The following is an 18257-nucleotide window of genomic DNA, read 5'->3' as shown; positions in this document are numbered from 1 at the left end:
AAGACAAACCATCTTTTGTTTGAAAAATGTTTGCAAGTTTTCCCAGTACTCTTTCCAAAAACATCTCAAAACTACAACATCCAAACAGAGAAGAAAAGTGAAGAATGAGCTGACAGATTAAAAGATCAAGTCAATAACCCTCTACAGGTTCAAATCTAGCTCAACTTCCACTAACAAGTAGTCACCTGCATTATGAGATTCACATACATTAAACTTAGCAAAAGTCGATTCCTAATAGACCAATGCCCACAGTCAAAAGTTGCATCCATAGCACAGAAAACATCCAAAGGGAAGAGTTATCAGCGGAAACCCTGAAATTTTCTGTACTTTCAGTTTAGTTGCTCTGCTAAATGAACCATCCCTTCAGCAATGAGTCAGATCCTTTGGTGGAACAGTAAGAAGAAAGCTCTTTTGCTTGTGTGTACGTGGCACCTGTTTTGGTAACATTAAATGGATCGCAGAGACGTGCCAAAACCACAGGCGAGCACAAACAGCAAGGCAGGAACGTGTTAGCTGTGACAAGTGCAGCAGAGGGAGGTCAGACACTTTAATGGTTACTCTCTTCAGTAGGTTTTACTCTTCTTTTTAGGACAGTTTTCATTTTCTGCATTTTATGCTTTAAACTTCTCCCATGCACTGAACAATTGCTGTTTTCTTACTTTCCCTCTCTTCCTAGGGCTTCTGGATTCTCCTCAGCCACCCCTATACACAGGCTTGTCTCAGCAATCTCACAGAGAGCTTGCAATAGCTGGGAGAAAAAAAAAAGCAAACAGAAATGCTCACAGCTTTGTTCAGTATTATCACCACCTGCTACAGATGTGTGACATACCAAGGAACACATACCCACAGATGCATTTTGGCAGTGATCATGATGCAGATCAATTGTTTCTTCATGCTGAAGTTAACATTTTGACTGACACTTAATGGAGTTAGTCATTTATGTTAAAAACAGCTTATTCTGATAGGGATATAAAAACCAGATGACAACTGGCTACCAGAATTTAGCATCAAATTTAAAATCAAACTGTAAACCTAGTTCAACATTCGATTTCTCTAGTTAGATCTTCAAACATCATACTTGAGCACAGCAGTCCCTGGTTTGTCTGAGGCTGCAGATCTCCCCACAAGCCTTGCAGCTCCCTCACCTGACCCAGAGGGACAATCTACTGCTATTTTTGAAAGCACTTACTAAAAAAGCCCTTACCCAACACAGAAGCTTTTGCCTTAAGTGCTGGTCCTGCAGAGCAGACATCAGACATGGAAGAGGAGGGTGGCCTCTGCAGGCCTCCTGACCCTCACAGGGGTAGATAAAGAGAATCCACAGAATGACTGCCTCGAAGCCAAACAGGTTTAACAACCCTGCACCATCTCTGAGGCAAAAGGCAATTTGCTTGGTATGTCACAGATAAAACCGTGCCTGCATTGCCGGTGAGGGTAATGAGACATCTATCCATGCCACCTCAAAAGATTAGCAACTCAAAGGTTGCAACACTCCCATCTCCTTGCTGCAAAGGCTGCCCTACCTAGTCCCACCATCACTCCCTTCAGGTCCCTGTTCCAGCACAAAGGGATTAAAAATTAAGGAAAAATAATTTTATCTAAAACTAGAAATCTACTTCTGTTACTTTCAGTAGCAACTTTTTCAATGAGACTTCTGAATTCACACTTTACTGAAGGGTACCATTCCCTCGCCTCTTCATTTAGTGAGTCAAAGGAAGAAGAATGAACTAGTCCCTGTCCCTGCCTTCCCTGCACAAGCCAAATTCCTGGGACAGGGATGAGAAAACAGATCACGCCTTCACTGTCCCAGTCACATCCATTTTCTGAATGGGACCAGCAGGAAAATTCTCAGCTCCTCCCTCCTGTTCCTATCTCCTCTGTCAAAGAAAACAATAAAGAGCCAGGTCACTATGATCACAAGCACAGCACATCTCTTCATGCCAGCAAAAATGGTGCCCTGGATTACAAGTCAACACCGAGCTTCTGCACTAACAGACACTTTAATCAGACATCAGTCATTTGCGGAAGCATAAAGAGACATAGTGATAATGGTATCATCAGGACACAGGTCCTTTCAATTCCGTGTCACAGAGGCAACTACACCCTAGGGAACAACCACCAGGCAGTGACAGAACCCAGTCTCTGACAATACCCTCAGGAAAAGCAGGACACACTGAGTGGCACATGGAGGAGGCTGCCTGCACCACCCTGGAGCAGGGTTGGACCATCACAAGGACAAGTCTTGCACACCCCCTTAATTGCTGAAAAATGTCTAGTGGGCTGCACTTTCCCCACATCACATCACTGCACATGGAATAAGGGAAGAGTCCAACTAAGCCATCCTTTTTATCCCAAATGAATAGGATTCACCAGCAGTGAGAACAGACTTGCATCTGTGCCACTGCACCCCTCTTAGCCAGCTTGCTCAAGATTCCTTGGAATGGGTGGCAGTGAGGGACAGTGCAGTGTTACCCTCTGGTATAACTGACCTGTCCATGGTGCAAGAACAACTTTCCAGTGGCACCAGGAGTAAGAGCTCGAGACTTTCTGGTTCATGAGGGAGCCAACATATTTAATCATACTTGGGTTACCACCTTGTCACCAACAAGAAAAAAGGACAGTCACCTGCATATCCCTCAACACTGGGAATTTAAGCACTAACAGGTTTGCCATTTAAAGACTTGTCTACTAGGTTTTCAGCCCAGAAAAACAGAAAAGTATTTAGTACATAATTAATCCTAAATTGGACATTAGTTTAAAACAGTCTGAAAGCAAAAGCCAAGCAGCACAGGATAAAAGGATAAATGGCATCTCTGACTCAGTAAAGAAAAAACATATCAAACCCCTCTCTGTGTCAGTAAGAGGTAAGAAAGCACCCAACAATGAACTCTACAGCAGCAATTTTAGTAGCCAAAACAGAGCACTAACCATGGGACAGTCACTTTAACTGTCTCCACACACTTGCCTAGTGGATGGCCTCATCTCATCTGTTGCCTAGTCTCTTTCTGTTTTTCCTCACTTACTGCTAACATATAGTGCCAGGAGAACTACACATTGATCTGAAAAAGGAGAGTGAAAACACTGAAGACATTGACAGCCAAGCAACTCAGGGCAAGAGAAACAGAACCTGAGTCACTGGAGGGGCTGTCAGTCTAAAGAAAGTTGCAATCATCATGCAATGAAGCTATGACATGAACATTAAACCAAATTCCTATTATAGAACCTAAATTACAATAGACAAGCTGACACATACTGGCTCCCACAAAACCAATTCAGTTGATACAGAGGAAAGGAGAAAAACGAGTCCTCATTCTACAGCAAAGTATTTGAAGCACAAGGAGAAGGCATCACAATCAACTACAGCTTTGGACAGTGCTAGGAGATCCAAAAGATAAAAGCCACCACTTTATACTTGCCCAGTTCTCAACTCAGTTGAAGGAGTTATGCCCTTTATTTCCTTGGGTCATTTTTCCATTTTGAAGGAAAAGAAATGCAGGAATAGGAAAATTAAGTCTCAGTTTTACAAGGATTAAAAAGAAAACCAACCCCAAAAAAATTTGTTCCTATTTGTAAGAACTTTTGCATCTGGTCATATCTTGAGGTTTTTTCTAATGTCCCAATCATCCTCAAAGTCACAGAAAACACTGAGATGAGAATTCCTTTTGTTAGGAGAATTGTTCACAAGCATTACCACAGCAAGAGTTCTTCCTCCCAGGAACTACATGCTGGCTCTCACTGTGAGTACATGTTTAATCACAGTACACACTCATTCCTTGTCACAACTACTAACTGCAGCACTGGAGAGGATGGTTAAGATAACCTTATTTCTTAAAAGAATCTTTGGCGTTTAAAGCACTTCATTCCTTCCTAAATGTTCACTCTAAAAACTGGCAGGACACTGCTGTCCCAGCGCTTTTCAAAGGAAATAGACCCAGACACCACTCAAATCCCCAAGCCTACCAGCTTCTTCATGGTGGCTCTTTGCTCAGCATCCTCCTTTGAACCTTTCAAGCACTGCTCGAGGCACTCAACTCCTTCTACTGATCAAGAGGTGGATTCAGGTAGAAGACAGGGTACCTAGAAACAGCCTCCAATACTTTCAGGTGTGTTTCCAGGTAGAGATTAATCAGATAGTGGGAACAAAGGCAAACTACAGAGCATCATCAATACAAACTTGGCAAGAGACATTTTCTTCATTTCTCTAACCCATGCTTGGATTAAGATAGTCCACGTAGTTATTAGTTCCAGGATGGCTGCATGTCTGTCTGAAAAAAAAAAAACATGCACTGATCTCTGCAAAACCAAATAGTTTAAATACAAAACCATCAGGAATTACAGCTAGACAACTTCCCCCTTTCTGAATATTTTCCTTGGAACTTTTTGGTTGGAGCCTGTGCATTGCATAGTGCTGAGAAGGCTATTACTCTTGGAAGCTATATTCCCAAATTCTTTCCTTTACTGGAAGATGTGAGGTTGATGATTTGCAAAGAAGAAATGTACTAAAGCCTCTTACCACTGGACCATGTTCAAACAGCAGGCAAGCAAAAAGTTTAAACCCAGTTTCCAGGCCAGGAATCAGAAATGAAAATGCCCTAAACACTAAAATGTATGTGTGTCTTCACTCTACCCTACATGCTTCCACAGTGTCTCTCTCATAATAAAATAAAGCTTGTTCAAAGATTACAGCAAAGACTGGAAAATTCAAAACAGCTGCTCTGGAAAGAAAAAAAAAAAACATTAACAGAATAGAGCCATTGACATCAGAGCTCTCCTGGTAGACCTCTTATCCCATGCACAGCAAGTGTTCCCATGTAGAGAGGAAGAGGAGAGACTGGGATTCCCATCTGTGGTGCATCACACAGCACAGGGAAACCTTCATTCCCACCCTTAACCCCAGGGGCACTGAAGAAAGCCGGAAAAAAGAAAGCTACTCTATTTGCTTGCTCATTGACTGCACACATTACAACTGCACTCACAGGTTCAGCTCTATGATTGGCATCAAGCAACAGATTGCTGTAGCTCTTGGAGCCTGCATCCAGTAGGTAATTAAGTTTTTTCACTCCCACAGCTGCCTTTCTCAAGCTCTAACCTCAGGGGATTCCCACACTGGGAAGCTTCACCCCACACCAAGTCTGCCTACAGGGTGAACTGTGCAACTTCTCCATTTCCAGGTTCTCCTTGGGAGCCTTCAGACAACACAACACAAGCTGCATTAAACTAGCACACTACTGGTAAAGCAGTTTCACTTTAGTGATCGCAAATCCCCTCTGGGCCTCTGTCAAACGAACAGAAAGACCTAGAAAACTGTCAGTCCTGATTATGATGGAGAGGCTGGGTCCATCATATGGGATCAGAGCTTTAAGTGGGCTGTGATCCCTGTAAGGGTCACAGTAAAACACAATCACACTAGTACAGAAGGATCAGAGGCTGGCTTTCCTCTACACAAGATACAAGAAAGTCTCCTATTTCTCTTGCAAGGGAGCACTAAAACCTTTAGTAGCTGACATTGAGTCTGAAGTACACTGTACAGCATTTTTATTGAGAGATATAGACAATGATTTGGATAGGGATCTTGATTTCTCTAGGAGAAATCCCATCCACATAGCATAAGCAATTCTTCAACACTAAGAGAAGGAAAAAAAAATACTCCCCGTGAGCAGTGTGAAGTTATTGAAATTCACTGTTTTGAAATTAGTGTTTTCAAACCTAACCACTCCAAAAGGCTCCAGGCAAATTAGAACATCAACAAGAAGACAGAAGTTATACCCCATGAGCGTAGGGAACCAGCACACAACAAGACCAGATCACATCTGAAAAACAGCATAAATCCCATACCTCTACAACCATGTAGTCCACACAGTGAGCTACTCACAGTCCACTGCCCCAGCTTCCAGTGAGGAAACTCTTACCCCTCTACTCTGCTGGAGGAAAAGGAAGACCTAATGCAGTGAGTCTCCAAGGTACTTTGAGAGATTCTTCCTCACCCAATCCCCACACACTGCATAAAGACATTTAAATAAAAGCCGAACGTCAAAAAGCCAAAAAGCTTTATCTGCACACATACCTCAGTTACACAGCAGGGGAAAAAACAAAACCCACACAAATTCACAGAGCAAAATATATCACACTAATTTATCCACCTTGAATCAAAAACTTAGTGATGCCCCTTGGAGTTCAAGTTAGAGCTACTGAATAACTCTAATTGACAATTCTGGCCTACTTTAACTAGTAAAAAATTGAACTGAAGCCTCTTTACTAGATGCCCTGTAATATCAACTGAATGTCCCTGTCTGCACTTGCTGTGTATGGGAATTGTAACTGTAAGAGTTGTTCTTGCTTCCAACGGAAAGATGTCCCAGGCAAGATAGGAAGAACTAAGCCTGCAGCTTGCCTAAAACCCACAGCCACACCTACTTTCAATGCCAGATTGTAAATTTTTATCAAGAACAGGCTCACACCAGCAGATCTTCTTCCTATTTGTAGGAATCTAGAAATCGCTGACAATTGCAATTCACAAGCAATAAAAGCAGGCAACTTGTCCTCCCATAACTGCTGCATGGAAAGGGGTCCTGCAGGCTGCACTTTGAACCCCCCAGTGCAAAGGGTACGCAGGACAATCTTCTGAAAGCTGGAGGTGGAGTCCTGGAAGAAAACCAGAAATGGCAAGATCCTTCTTAGAATTGTTGGCAGCAGAGTATCCAACCAAGGCAGAATCAGCATTTTTGTTGCCCTCTTTACTCATGGACAAACGGGGAAAATAAAGCCTTGTTCAACTCCACAAAGATCAGCTGTCACAAAAGGCTCTGTCACATCACTGTAAGAGATTATACCACCATAAAAAAAACTCACTGTAAAGAAAACCCCACCTTTCATTCACACTTGCTGCAGGAAAGAACCTCAGGGAAGCAGGACCCACAGTTTACCCTGCAGAGAGCAATGTTACCACACTGCTCTCATTTGAAGAGCAGCTCCTTTTGGGACTCCCGGCAAATGAATGGTGCAATCCCAACAGAAAGCATGACAGAAAACATAACTATATAGATCTTTTGTGCTGAATGTATGCATTCATCTCCTGGCTCCAGTGCCTTTGGCTGGAGCAAAGCACTTGCCTAGTTAATTAGTAACTGCAGCAGAGTCTTGTTAACTTGCAAACTCTTAGGGCCTCCACAATCATCAGGTTTCAGCTCCCAGATTGACAGGCATCACACTTACTCTGTCCTTCAAAATACAATTCCTTGATGAGAAGGGCTGTTGTTTCATAAACACTGAAATCATTATACCAAACACTTCACAAGTGAAATGCTTCAATACAAAGAGACACAATTAAGTCCCAACCACACAAGCTTTCTACACTTTGAGGTTTCTGTTTAATCTAGGGCTTGGATATTTTAAGACAAGTTGGTTACAAGACAAGTTGTTTTTCTAGTATTCTTTCACTAGTCGTTTTAAGCAGATATCATCACCAGTAGGTGAAGAGCAAGTCTGAGTCATGTTTTTAAATTAAAAAAAAACCCCACAAACACCTATGTAAGAACCCAATTTCAACATGCCAGCCAACTCAGACAAAGAAACACCTCTGGCGTTACAGGTTGTGAACTACAACAACCCAATCCTCAACGGCAAGCAACTTACATGATGCCCCATAGACAGCATGGAAGTGTGGAAAATCCTGAAAATTACTCTTCACTTCAGTGAAAACTGTCTGTCTACCAAAACTCTGGAAGGCTCCCAGACAATTTTAACAGAAAACACGACAACAATGGCTCAAAGATTCCCAAGGGTCCCTACCTATGACCCTTCAGAGCGGAAAACTACTACAGACAAAGCCACAAACAGGGAACAGAACACTTCTGAGTAAAGGAGGACAAAAAATGGAGCGAGTTAGTGCTGCATTATTACTGAGACGAAGAATGCAAAGATAAGCTGACCTGGCCACTGTGTTAAGAACATTTGGTGCATGCAACTCCAGTGGCAAGCCAAAAGAACATTCAGTTCCTCTCCAAGCATGATGGCTCTCACTGTCATCTCTCCTTCTGCTATTGCAACTTCGTGTTTCAAGCTGGAGTGTCAAATAGGGACCTGGTTCTTCTATGCCCACCGCGAAAGACACTGTATGGCTTGATGTCCTGGAGTCATAACATTAGAGGGGGTTTTGGTGGGTTTCTTGCTGGTGTTTGGTTTTGGGTTTGGAGGTTTCTTTAAGAAGCTATGGGAAAACTTCAGTTCCTCTGACTCAACTCATAACAATATGTTTTCCAGAATCAGAACTTCACTAGCCCATGTTGTACAAAAAGCTATTTAGAACACTATAGGAACACCTCACCTGTTCCAAGCCATCCCTTTCTCTTCCCTACGTCTACCTCTCTGTAAGACCACCTACACTGAGGTGATGAGGTCATCTCTTTCCCTTATAGTTCCTTAACCAGTCTTTCTTTTCATGCCCTTCTCACAGATGCTTTGTATACCATCACACTTAGCCCTACTTTATTCCCAGCATAGCTGCTTCTACCAAATATTGGGCCATGCAGATTTCTTGGCCAAGGGAAAAGATGCATTCCTCCAGAAGAAAGTTAATGACAGATTTATGCGTCTCATTTTCTATGATTATAAATTGGTGAAAAGTGAAACAAAACCCCATTGCTTGATAGTCCTGAAATGACTCAGTGACCTTGGCAGGAGCCAGGCTGGATCAACCACCTGGTATGGACTGTTAGCCATGTGCTGTGGGCAGTAGCTCATTAGCACCAAGTATTTACACTCCTATTTGTAGCTGGTAGGCTGTAATTCAGGACCTTGTCAAATTAATGAGAGTGCCAGGTCGCACTCACTGGGGTATGGTTCAGAGTATCCTGTGTTGAGGGCTAGTTTTATAAGCTCCATTAGTGAAATTGGAAGGGACTCAATAGTTGAAGTGCAATTGGCCTACCTAGACTGGCAATTGCACCACAGCTCTGTAGAGGCGCATAAGCAAATGCAAAAGTGAGCTCTTGCTAAATATTACTGAAAAAAGCACAGCTGGGTGGTGGATAGACTCACTCAACACTGCTCAGCCACTGCTTTCACTCTCTGCCTACTTGATCCTGACTAAGTTGCTGTAAGACTGACTTAGGACTCCTAATATTGAGAGGACATTAAATGTTTAAAAGAGATGAAGTAGTGAGACTACTTTGAATCCTCCGGGTCTTAATTCCTGTGCAGTGGGATGTGTGCCATCCAAGTGAGCAAGACAAAATCTGACACCAGACAACACCAGGAAGATGAGTAGATCTTGTCACAGTTATTAGTGGCACTGACGCTCCAAGTTAAGCAGCCTAATAACCCCCACAATACTTCCCCTCACTATAATGATTCCTTCAATAACACAGGAAGGGGACTCGGGCTCATAACACATATGAAGTGTGAGGTGGCTCACGTCCTCATTTCCTAAATTACCAGCTAGAGTGATACCATAGCCTGACAAAACAAAACCTACCTTTGGATGGCTTCATACATAACTGACAATCAGAAATGTACTTCTAGACCCACCTTTCTCTGCCACTAGCACTACACAGCTACAGACAGGAGACACCCACTACTGGTGTTTGTTTCTGTGCAAGAGCTGACAAAGGTTCAGTGTTGATCAGACATACTCACAGAGAGAAATAAGCATCTAGGGCTATTTAATAAAGACAGTATCTTTAGTCCCAGAACTTCCTGAATCACAGCCTGATGAGATCAGTAAGCTTCCGTAGGGAACAAAATAAATTGGCTCTTTTCTAATACTTTCTCTAAGCAGCCCCAGCCATTGTCAGAAGTGACCTGCTGCAGAGGATTCGCTGTTATTGTTCTTATGCCCTCAGAGTCAACTGAAGTTCACTGAGAAAATGTTCTGTTCCTCAGAACCTCATGTCAGCCGAGCAAAAAAAAGAAACTCAAAAAAATTCTCAGACCTGGAAGGACACTGCAGTGGTTAAACTACCTGATCAGTTTCACACACTAATGAGTTTGCTCAGAAGTTGACATTCTACTCCTTAGGTCTATCCTGCTCCAAAACTGGCTGTGAAATGCTGTTGGCTGCACAGACTGACCTGAAGTTTACATCTGTGCCTATTACAGATAACGTTTACAGACACAGAGAAAGCAGATAGGAGCATGGTTCACTTGTGGTGGAATTCACTCCCATCAGCTTCAGCACAGGAAAGCATTTGCTAACTGAGCAAACAGCTGAGGGGAGGAAAAAGCAACTTCTTGTGTTTGTCGAACGACAAGAGTTGCGAACAATCGGTTAAAAAGCAATCAAAGAATTATATCCAACATGGGCATCAAACTCAAACCTCTACTGCTTAAGCCATTCAATTCACTTATTCCTCTCCCTGCCAGCCACCTGAAAGATGTTTCTTCCTACTCTCAGCAGCAGAAGGAGTCCTCAGCTGGGCTCCTCACCAAGGCTGCTCTCCTAGTAGCCTCTCTTCTCCTGGTCCCTATAAAACGTTCCCAGTCGGGAGCCCAGGAAGAACTGGAGCTGCTCCCTGATGCATTCCCCTTGGCGCTTCTCCCTCAGCGTACCAGCAGGGGGGCTGCCTGCAGTAACCCACATCCGCTGCTCTCCAGTGGAACGAGCACGCATCCCCCAGGAGCTCTGCAAGACCAGCAAAGCTCTTGGCAGTGCAGTACCTGCGGGTGCTGCGCTGTCAGACAGCCAAGGAACAGTTTGTCACGAGGCAACCCCCACCCCCACATGCAATTTTTGTTCAGGGAATAAATCTGCAGGCATAGCATGCTAAGACTTCTGCTTCTTGGTGGCAAATTCCTTCCCACCTACCACTCCCCTACTCTCTTCACAAAGTCTCCACACTGGACCTCCTCAACACCCTCTCTGTAACATGAATTTCCCCAAAAGGATCGGAGGAGGTGCCTTTTATTAGCTAAGCAGCCTTGAAAACGATATTGTTTTCCAAGAAGTTTTACGTGCCTTTCATAATCCCAGAAAGGATTTATGTAGTTTCTTCCACTTTCTCGTAATGCTGCAGTCACAGGGTTACACGGAAAATGCACCCAGGAGACAGTCAACCTGCTAGATAAACTAGAAAGTGAGCATTCAGACCTACTAAATCAAAGTTACTCAAGGGTAGACTGGACTCAGATTCAGCAGGTCATAAAACTTGAAAGGAGCCACTAAAGAAGCCACCTACAAACCTGGATTAGAGCTGCACCAGAATGACCTAATAACAGAAAAAAAACCCCTCAGACTAACAACAGTGATGCACAACTTTGGATCCGTGGGCTAGGAATTACTTGCTATCGTACCTGTTTCCAAAAAGAGGATCTCTATGCTTAAAAGAAAAGTAGGTCTAAGTATTCTTCTCTGCACTCAAAAGTCAGAAGTTTATGTTTCAGGCTGCTGGGGCTTGGTTTTCTTTTGAGGGAGAAGAGGAACGAGAAAAAAAATGGACATTTTTCCCCAACATCCACTCTAAATACAGCCACCAAACATACATGCTACTAAAACCAGACAATACAAGAACAACAGAGCCTGAAGGAAGTATAGATCAAGCTAAATACATTGTTTTTAGGAAAGACAGATCTTTTAAGGTCCAGTTGGCAATGATTTTAATAAGGAATCCAGGAGTTTTCTCAAGGCTGCCATGTGATTCAGAAAACAAGAGCTCAGAACTGCTGCACAGTTGTGGCTTCTTTGCAACAGGTTAGTAAGCTCGGATCTGTAGTATAAAATAATAGTGGAAACAGATATCAATAAGATCAAAACATATGACTCAAAGTTCCCAGATAAGGAGAACTCCAACTGAGAAACTGCTGCCCTCCAAAGCCATCCAGGCCACCAGGAACACAGCTGTACAATGGCTTGCAAAAAGTGGGCCAATCTTGAAATATTAGTATTACAATATGAGGCTTTTCAAGCTGAATTTTTGTAGCTCCAGCAGACAGGGAGCTAGAAATAGAAAGCTTTGGATTTAGGATCACACATGCAGAGATCTGCCTGTGAAAAACACCAAGAGCAAGTGCCAGAGAACATTTAAGCAGAGACCCAGGAAGACTGTCAAAAAGGAACAGAAAACAACAACCACAACAACAACAAAAAGCAGGTCCACACACATGTTGACAAGAAAAAGGAGATCTGTGGAGACAGTTCACCAGCTTCTTTCTAAAAATGACTCTGTAGCTCTTTTACTTTCTGCTGCAGATTAGGAGCCATGACAAATCAATCCTGGAACAGGTAAGGCCTTGCTCCCCTTTACAGCAACATCCAACATCAGATTAGCTCAGAGTGAAATCATTTCAAACTAGATACCTCTTTGCTCTAAGCAAAGTCAGGCAGGTCCTTTCCTCAGCCAGTAGAAAAGGTACCTTAGACTCCATTGCATTAAATTTGAATGACTGAATTCAAGTTAAGCACTCAGCCTGCTCAACCTGTAGGCAAGTGGATTTGACAGCTCTGGTAAAGGTTTAAGGTCTGTTTTTAGAAGAGAAAAATTGCACCTATTTCAAAAGCTATTTATTTATTTGCAAGTAAACCATGCTTTTTAGAGGAGAAGCTTGTTTGTGGACTGCTTCAGGAATCATGTTTATTCACACTTTAGGAGATTTGAGCGGCAAGCGAGTGGGAACATGCTGAAGCTCTTTTAAAATTAAGTTTCTTGCCTGGCAGCATGGAAGTGAAACAGATACTTATTTTACAATTGTGGTCAAAGAATGTTAACAATAGGCCCACCACCAAATCCTCCAGCTGTTCAGCCTAAGCACTAGAAACAATTACAGAACTACCCATTTCATCTTCTGCAACAGCATAAGGATGCATATCCTGCCATGCTTGGCTTTTAATCTCTTCCCTGTAAGCTTCCATTCCATACTTAGGTTAAGAATGTTTTGCTTCTGCCCAAAATGTGAGTTTCAAACCCCCACCCACCCAGCTAATTATCAAAAAAGAAACCATCCTCTCTCCTCAAATCAGTTAAAGGTATTACCTGACAGCACTATCACACGAGCTGCCTGTTGTACCCAACAGTGGTAGCAGGGTCCTGACTATCAAAAAAAGACACTTGTGAGTTTTGAAGCAAGATGGCTGTGGCAGAAGATCACTGATGGGAAGGGAATGATTAAAAACTGTAAGCTTATTTATTTCCAACACTCTACTGGAGAGTAACACGCAATTTGATTCTCGCCCTTAATTTGTACATTCTCATGGGAATTTGGCAAGGTTGCTCTAAAGAAGAAAGTTGGAAGAGCCCTTGCAAAAGACACTGTGCTATGCCAGATCAAGCCAGCTATCAGTTATTTACATTCATTTCAAAAGACACAATGGAAGCCACTTATTTCCACTATATCTGCACTTTTTAAAGAGAAACCAGTTAAGACAGAGCTGATCCTAACACAGGGCTTGCCCATACAGACCAACCAGCACAGCGACTCTGGAGTAAACATTTAAGTATGCTCAAATGAGCCTGAATTAATTCCCAACTACAGAGACTATTCCAGGACTCAGCTATCTCAGGAGGGAACACACACGTTAGGAAGTGATCCTGAACTTGTGCTACTGGGATGTTTCCTAGCGCAGGCAAGAGAAGCCCTCTGGCTACCAGGGAAAGTGATCTCCAGTCTGCACCTTCCAAGCCATCCAGGAGAATTTTTAAGGAGCCTATTTGAAGCACCAGTTTCAGGAACTGTAAGGAGGCATTTGGCTTAGCCATACTCGCAGGATTAAAGCGCACACCTAATTCTCCCAGCTGTTAAATAAAAGGACTGCTATGCTAACACACAGGAGTGTTAGCATACTTTCAGACAAGGGAAATAAACATCCATTTCTTCAGACACATTGCTGCATACAGAACTAGAAAACACCCACAAGTCTCACTACAGGCTAAGAACCCTATTGTGCTATCTGGAGTCTGAACAACAGGGACTGAGGGGAAGAAGAACCACCCTCTACTTGCACATGCAGCAAAATCCACCTTAACCAGCCAACAGTTAAGTGACATCCCTGAGTTTCCCACATCCAAGCTGCAGATCCTGCAGCATAGAAACCACAGCCAAGGGAGGCTCTCCCTCATCTCTCCTTCAACACCTCCAAAACCAAATAAGACTTCCCCATCTCTACACACAGACTGAAAGAGATAAAGATAACCACTGCTGCACCGGTCAGTAAAAAGCAGGAGTATGCTCACCTTCTATCCAAAAAGATGAAATAAAGATGAGGTAAGCCTCCAAATCCCCAATATTGAATTAAGCAGGATGAAGAAGATCAAATGCCATGACACCAGAGCTTAGCATGTGGACAAAACAGCACCTGAAGCTTAAGCTGCAATTTAAACTTATCTGGAAAGAACATTCACCAATCCACAAAGTTTTTTTCAAGGTTACTTTTGCAGTTAATAAAAGGTGAACTCAAATATACCCCACTAGATTTCCCCTCTCAAGCAAATCACCTCCCAGGAACCATGATGTTCTGTGGTACTTTGATCAGATCTCCCTGGGTATGAACAGTCTGGTGGCACTCCAAATGGCCTTTCTTTTTCCAGCACAGGAGTCCACACATCCAAACTGTCTGAAATTTCACTTAACAGCTACTTTGAAAGCTCCCTCCTGCACAGGCCATAGAACATTATTATTTGGCTTGCAGACAAGAACAGATATTAAAAGAAAAACAAAAAGAGGTTTTTCCTTTCTCATAACCAAGAGCTTCTAACAAGAATGAAGATGCGTTTGCCAAGTCAACACCACCTACAATTAAGACAAAGGTGGAAAGTCTCAGTCCCGTTCTGATGCAACTAATACCCAAGCTACACCAAAGAGGTAGAAAGGGTCACGTCTCTGCTGAGGCTGTGGTCCTGAGGCACAGGGAAGCCTGGGAAAAAAGAGCTGTAACTCTGAAGTGCAGCACCAACAGGTGCTTTGGAACATATTTTAAGACACTGAAATGATTTATGAGTTACAAGATCAAAGTGTCAATCAAAGTAACTAGAACACGAGCAGGGAGCTGAGGTCGGCTGGCTGAGCCTATGAATGGAGCTAAAACGCCTTGTTTATCTCAGCACGTGTGTGCACTGAGCCTGAAAGGCACCCGAGCAGCCCACCCACTCCTCCCTGTCAGGCCAGCTGAAAAAGCACAGAGAAGACACAGCCAAGGAATGGGCGCAGATTCCCGTCAGTGGTTCTCACTATAACGGACAGATGACTGGAAAAAGCAAGAAAGAAAACAACCTTGCTTGGCACTACGCCCACACACACATCCCAGTGCAGTGGGGGAAAAAAGGCTGGGGGCACATCCCAGACGTGGATCAGCTTTCTGGCCCAGGGAACGAGCAGATCTGGCAGGTGCCTAAATACTGGTCACTCACTGTCCGGAATGCACCTTCCCACACCCCTCTGCGAGCAGGAACCCCAGAGGCCACCCTGCAGAGCTCCCTTGCTGCAAGTAGGTAGATGCTGACCCCACCGCGCACCCGCCACAAGCACGAGCCCACCTTTCTTGAACTCCTCCAGCATGGCATCGAGCTTGGTGTCATTGAAGACAAAATGCAGTGGGTGGTTGTAGAAGCGGGTGATGGTCTTGAGTGGTGTGCAGTCATCGGGGTCCACAAAAGCCAGGTCCTTAACAAACAGCAAGTCCACAATGTTGGAGCGGTCACCCTCAAAAACAGGGATGCGGGTGTAACCGCTCTCCATGATCTCGGACATAGTGTTGAAGTCGAGCACAGCCTCGGCGGCGATCATAAAGCAATCTCGGAGGGGAGTCATCACGTCCTCCACAGTCTTGGTGCGCAGTTCCAGGGCTCCTTGGATAATGTTGAGCTCCTCCTTGACTAGATCGTTATAAGGGTCGGTGACCCGCAGCATCTCCAACAACTTCTCACGGTTATAGACCGTGCCGATCTCCTGGCCCAGGACACAGTCCAGCAATTTGCTGACAGGGTAGGAGGCCGGGAAGGTCATCATCATGAAAAACTTGGTGAGGAAGATGGTGTTGGCGCCCACGGCCAGGCCGTGCCGAGAGCAAATAGCCTGCGGCACGATCTCGCCGAAGATGACGATACCGATGGTGGAGACCACCACGGCCACCAGCCCAGAGCCGGCAATGTCGTCCAGGAGGATGGTAAGCGTGGTGTTGACCAGGACATTGCCCAGCAGGAGGGAGCACAGCAGGTAGTTGCCCTGACGCCGCACAGGCTCGATGCGCTTGGCGTAGTTCTTCTCTTTGTCCGTGCCACAGTTCTGCACGATGCGCAGCTCCATGGGGTCCAGGGCCATCAGGCCCAGGTTGAGGCCACTGAACATGCCCGAGAGGCACAAGAGGAGTGAGATGAAGATGACCTGCAGCCAGAAGGGCAGCAGGAACTTCTTCTCCTCGCCCACAATCATCTTGGTGTCCTCGCCGTCATGGTAGATCCAAGTGGTCTCACCCCAGGGCGGGGGTCCCGCCGGCCCCTCGCCGCCTGCCAGCCCTCCGGGAGCCCCGGGCCCCAGGGCAGCGGCGGCAGGGGCCGAGACGGAGGTGCACAGGTAGTAGGACTTGCTCTTCTCCGTTTTGCGCAGGGGCTTAATCTCGATCTCGATGATGCCCGAGGTGCGGCGGTTGAGCACGATGTGCGGCAGGATGATGATGTCCGAGGTGCGGATGCCGCAGCGCTGCGGGGCCCCGCCGCTGCCCGCCGATCCGCCGCCGCCCCCGCCACCGCCGCGACCCGCCGGCCCCGCCGCCGCCCGCCCGCCCCGCCGCCGCTCGTGCTCCGTGAAGGCGATGCGCGACCACGTCTCGTTGTTGATGTTCTGCCCGTAGACCCGCAGTTTCACCCGCGTCCGCTCGCTCACCCGCAGCGCGCCCCCCTCCATGAAGGAGACGTCGTCCGTGTCCTCCAGCCGCAGGCCGATGATCACCGTCTCCTCCGCCGCCGGCGGGGGCACGACGGCGGCGGGCGGCGCGGCAGCGGCAGCGGCCGGGGGCCGCCGGCCCAGGCAGCCGCCGAGCAGCAGCAGCAGCAGCACCCGCGCCCCCCGGCCGCCCCCCGCCATGTTCCCACCGGGCAGCGCGGCCATCTTTAGTCAGGGCTCGGCGCCGCCGCGGCCCCGCATCACCGCGCGGCGCCTGCGGCGTGCCCCGGCTCCCCCGGCGGCGGCGGTGGCGGCGGGCGCGGCGGCGGCGGCGGGCGAGGCGCGGGCTCGGCTGCCCGCGGGACCCGACGGGCGGCGACTGCCGGGCCGTGCCGACCAGCGCCGCCTCTACCCGCGCCCGCCCCGCCCCGCCCCGCCCGCCGCGCGGGGGAGGGGCCCAGACTGGGAGCAGCCAATCAGCGCCCGCCTTCTCGCCAATCAGCGCCAGGCCACGCCCCCGACGCGCCCCGCCCCCTCCCCAGCCCCGGGGGCGCGTGACTCCGGTGTGTACGCCGGGCGCGCGGGGGCGGGGCCGGCCGCCAGGCCGCGGCCAATGGCGACGGCGCTCGGGGCAGGAGGGGGCGGAGCCTTAGGAGGGGCGCGACCAATGGGGGTGCGGTGCGGCCGGAGCGCCCGGCGCTCGGCGGGAGCCTCCCCGGGAGCGCCCGCGCCGGGGCACGGGGCGCCCGAATGGGCCGGGCGATCCCGCTCTCCCCACTCCCCCCGCCGCTCCCGCCCGGCCCACGGCGGCCTCCGCTCCCCTCGGACCCGCCGCGCCGCTCGCCCCCTTCAGCGGCCCGGGAGCGCCGCCCCGCGTCCCCGCGCCACACCGGTCGGCGGTCGCGCAGCGCCCCCTGGCGGCCCCGCTGCGCCTCGCAGGCCCGGCCTAAGGGGGCGCATCCCGGTGCGTCCCGCCGCGATCCGCTGCGGTGGGGGCGGCTCTTTCAGCCGTGCCCGTTCCCTGGTCGGCCCCGAGCCGCCGCCGCTGCAGTACCGTGCGACGTTCAGAAATCGAGCGGTCACACTGCGGCTGCCGGGCACCGTCCGCCCCGACACCTCCTCAGTTGCGTCGCGCCTGAGAGCGGAATTAACCATTAAATACTGAATACGGACGGGCCGCGCTGCTCCCTCACCTCTGCTCTGCTCCGCCGCCCTGTGGGGCGTGGGGCGAGCGGGGCCGGGGTTTGGAGCTCCCATGGAGAACGTCCGAAGCCGCCCCGGTTGTCCCGCTCCGCTCATCCTCAGTGCATGGATGCACGGAGGGCCGACAGCCCCGATTCAGGAAAGCACCTGTAAACTACCGTGTGCCATGTCCCACCGCCCCGAGAGCCCAGCTGTTCCCAAGGCCGCGGCTGCTGTCCCAACACACACCCCACACCCGGTCATCATCGCTC

General features: G+C 47.5%; 1 protein-coding gene across 5 annotated transcripts in view; it reads right to left on the bottom strand.

The window, feature by feature from the left end:
- CNNM2 (cyclin and CBS domain divalent metal cation transport mediator 2) overlaps positions 1–17078 on the bottom strand; it is a 119373-nt gene extending 102295 nt beyond the window's left edge. For all 5 annotated transcript variants that reach the window (XR_014226615.1, XR_014226616.1, XM_082286205.1 and 2 more), the window contains exon 1: positions 15459–17078. Coding sequence is in view for 3 of the 5 variants with exons in the window: in XM_082286205.1 (XP_082142331.1) it covers positions 15459–17028 (1570 nt within the window). In the remaining 2 variants the exon portion in view is untranslated. The remainder of the gene's footprint in view (positions 1–15458) is intronic.
- Positions 17079–18257: the final 1179 nt, after the last annotated feature.

This window comes from Coloeus monedula (genome assembly GCF_965178545.1).
Source record: "Coloeus monedula genome assembly, chromosome: 8".
Taxonomy (NCBI): Eukaryota; Metazoa; Chordata; class Aves; order Passeriformes; family Corvidae; genus Coloeus; species Coloeus monedula.
This window is presented reverse-complemented; position numbering and strand designations above follow the sequence as displayed.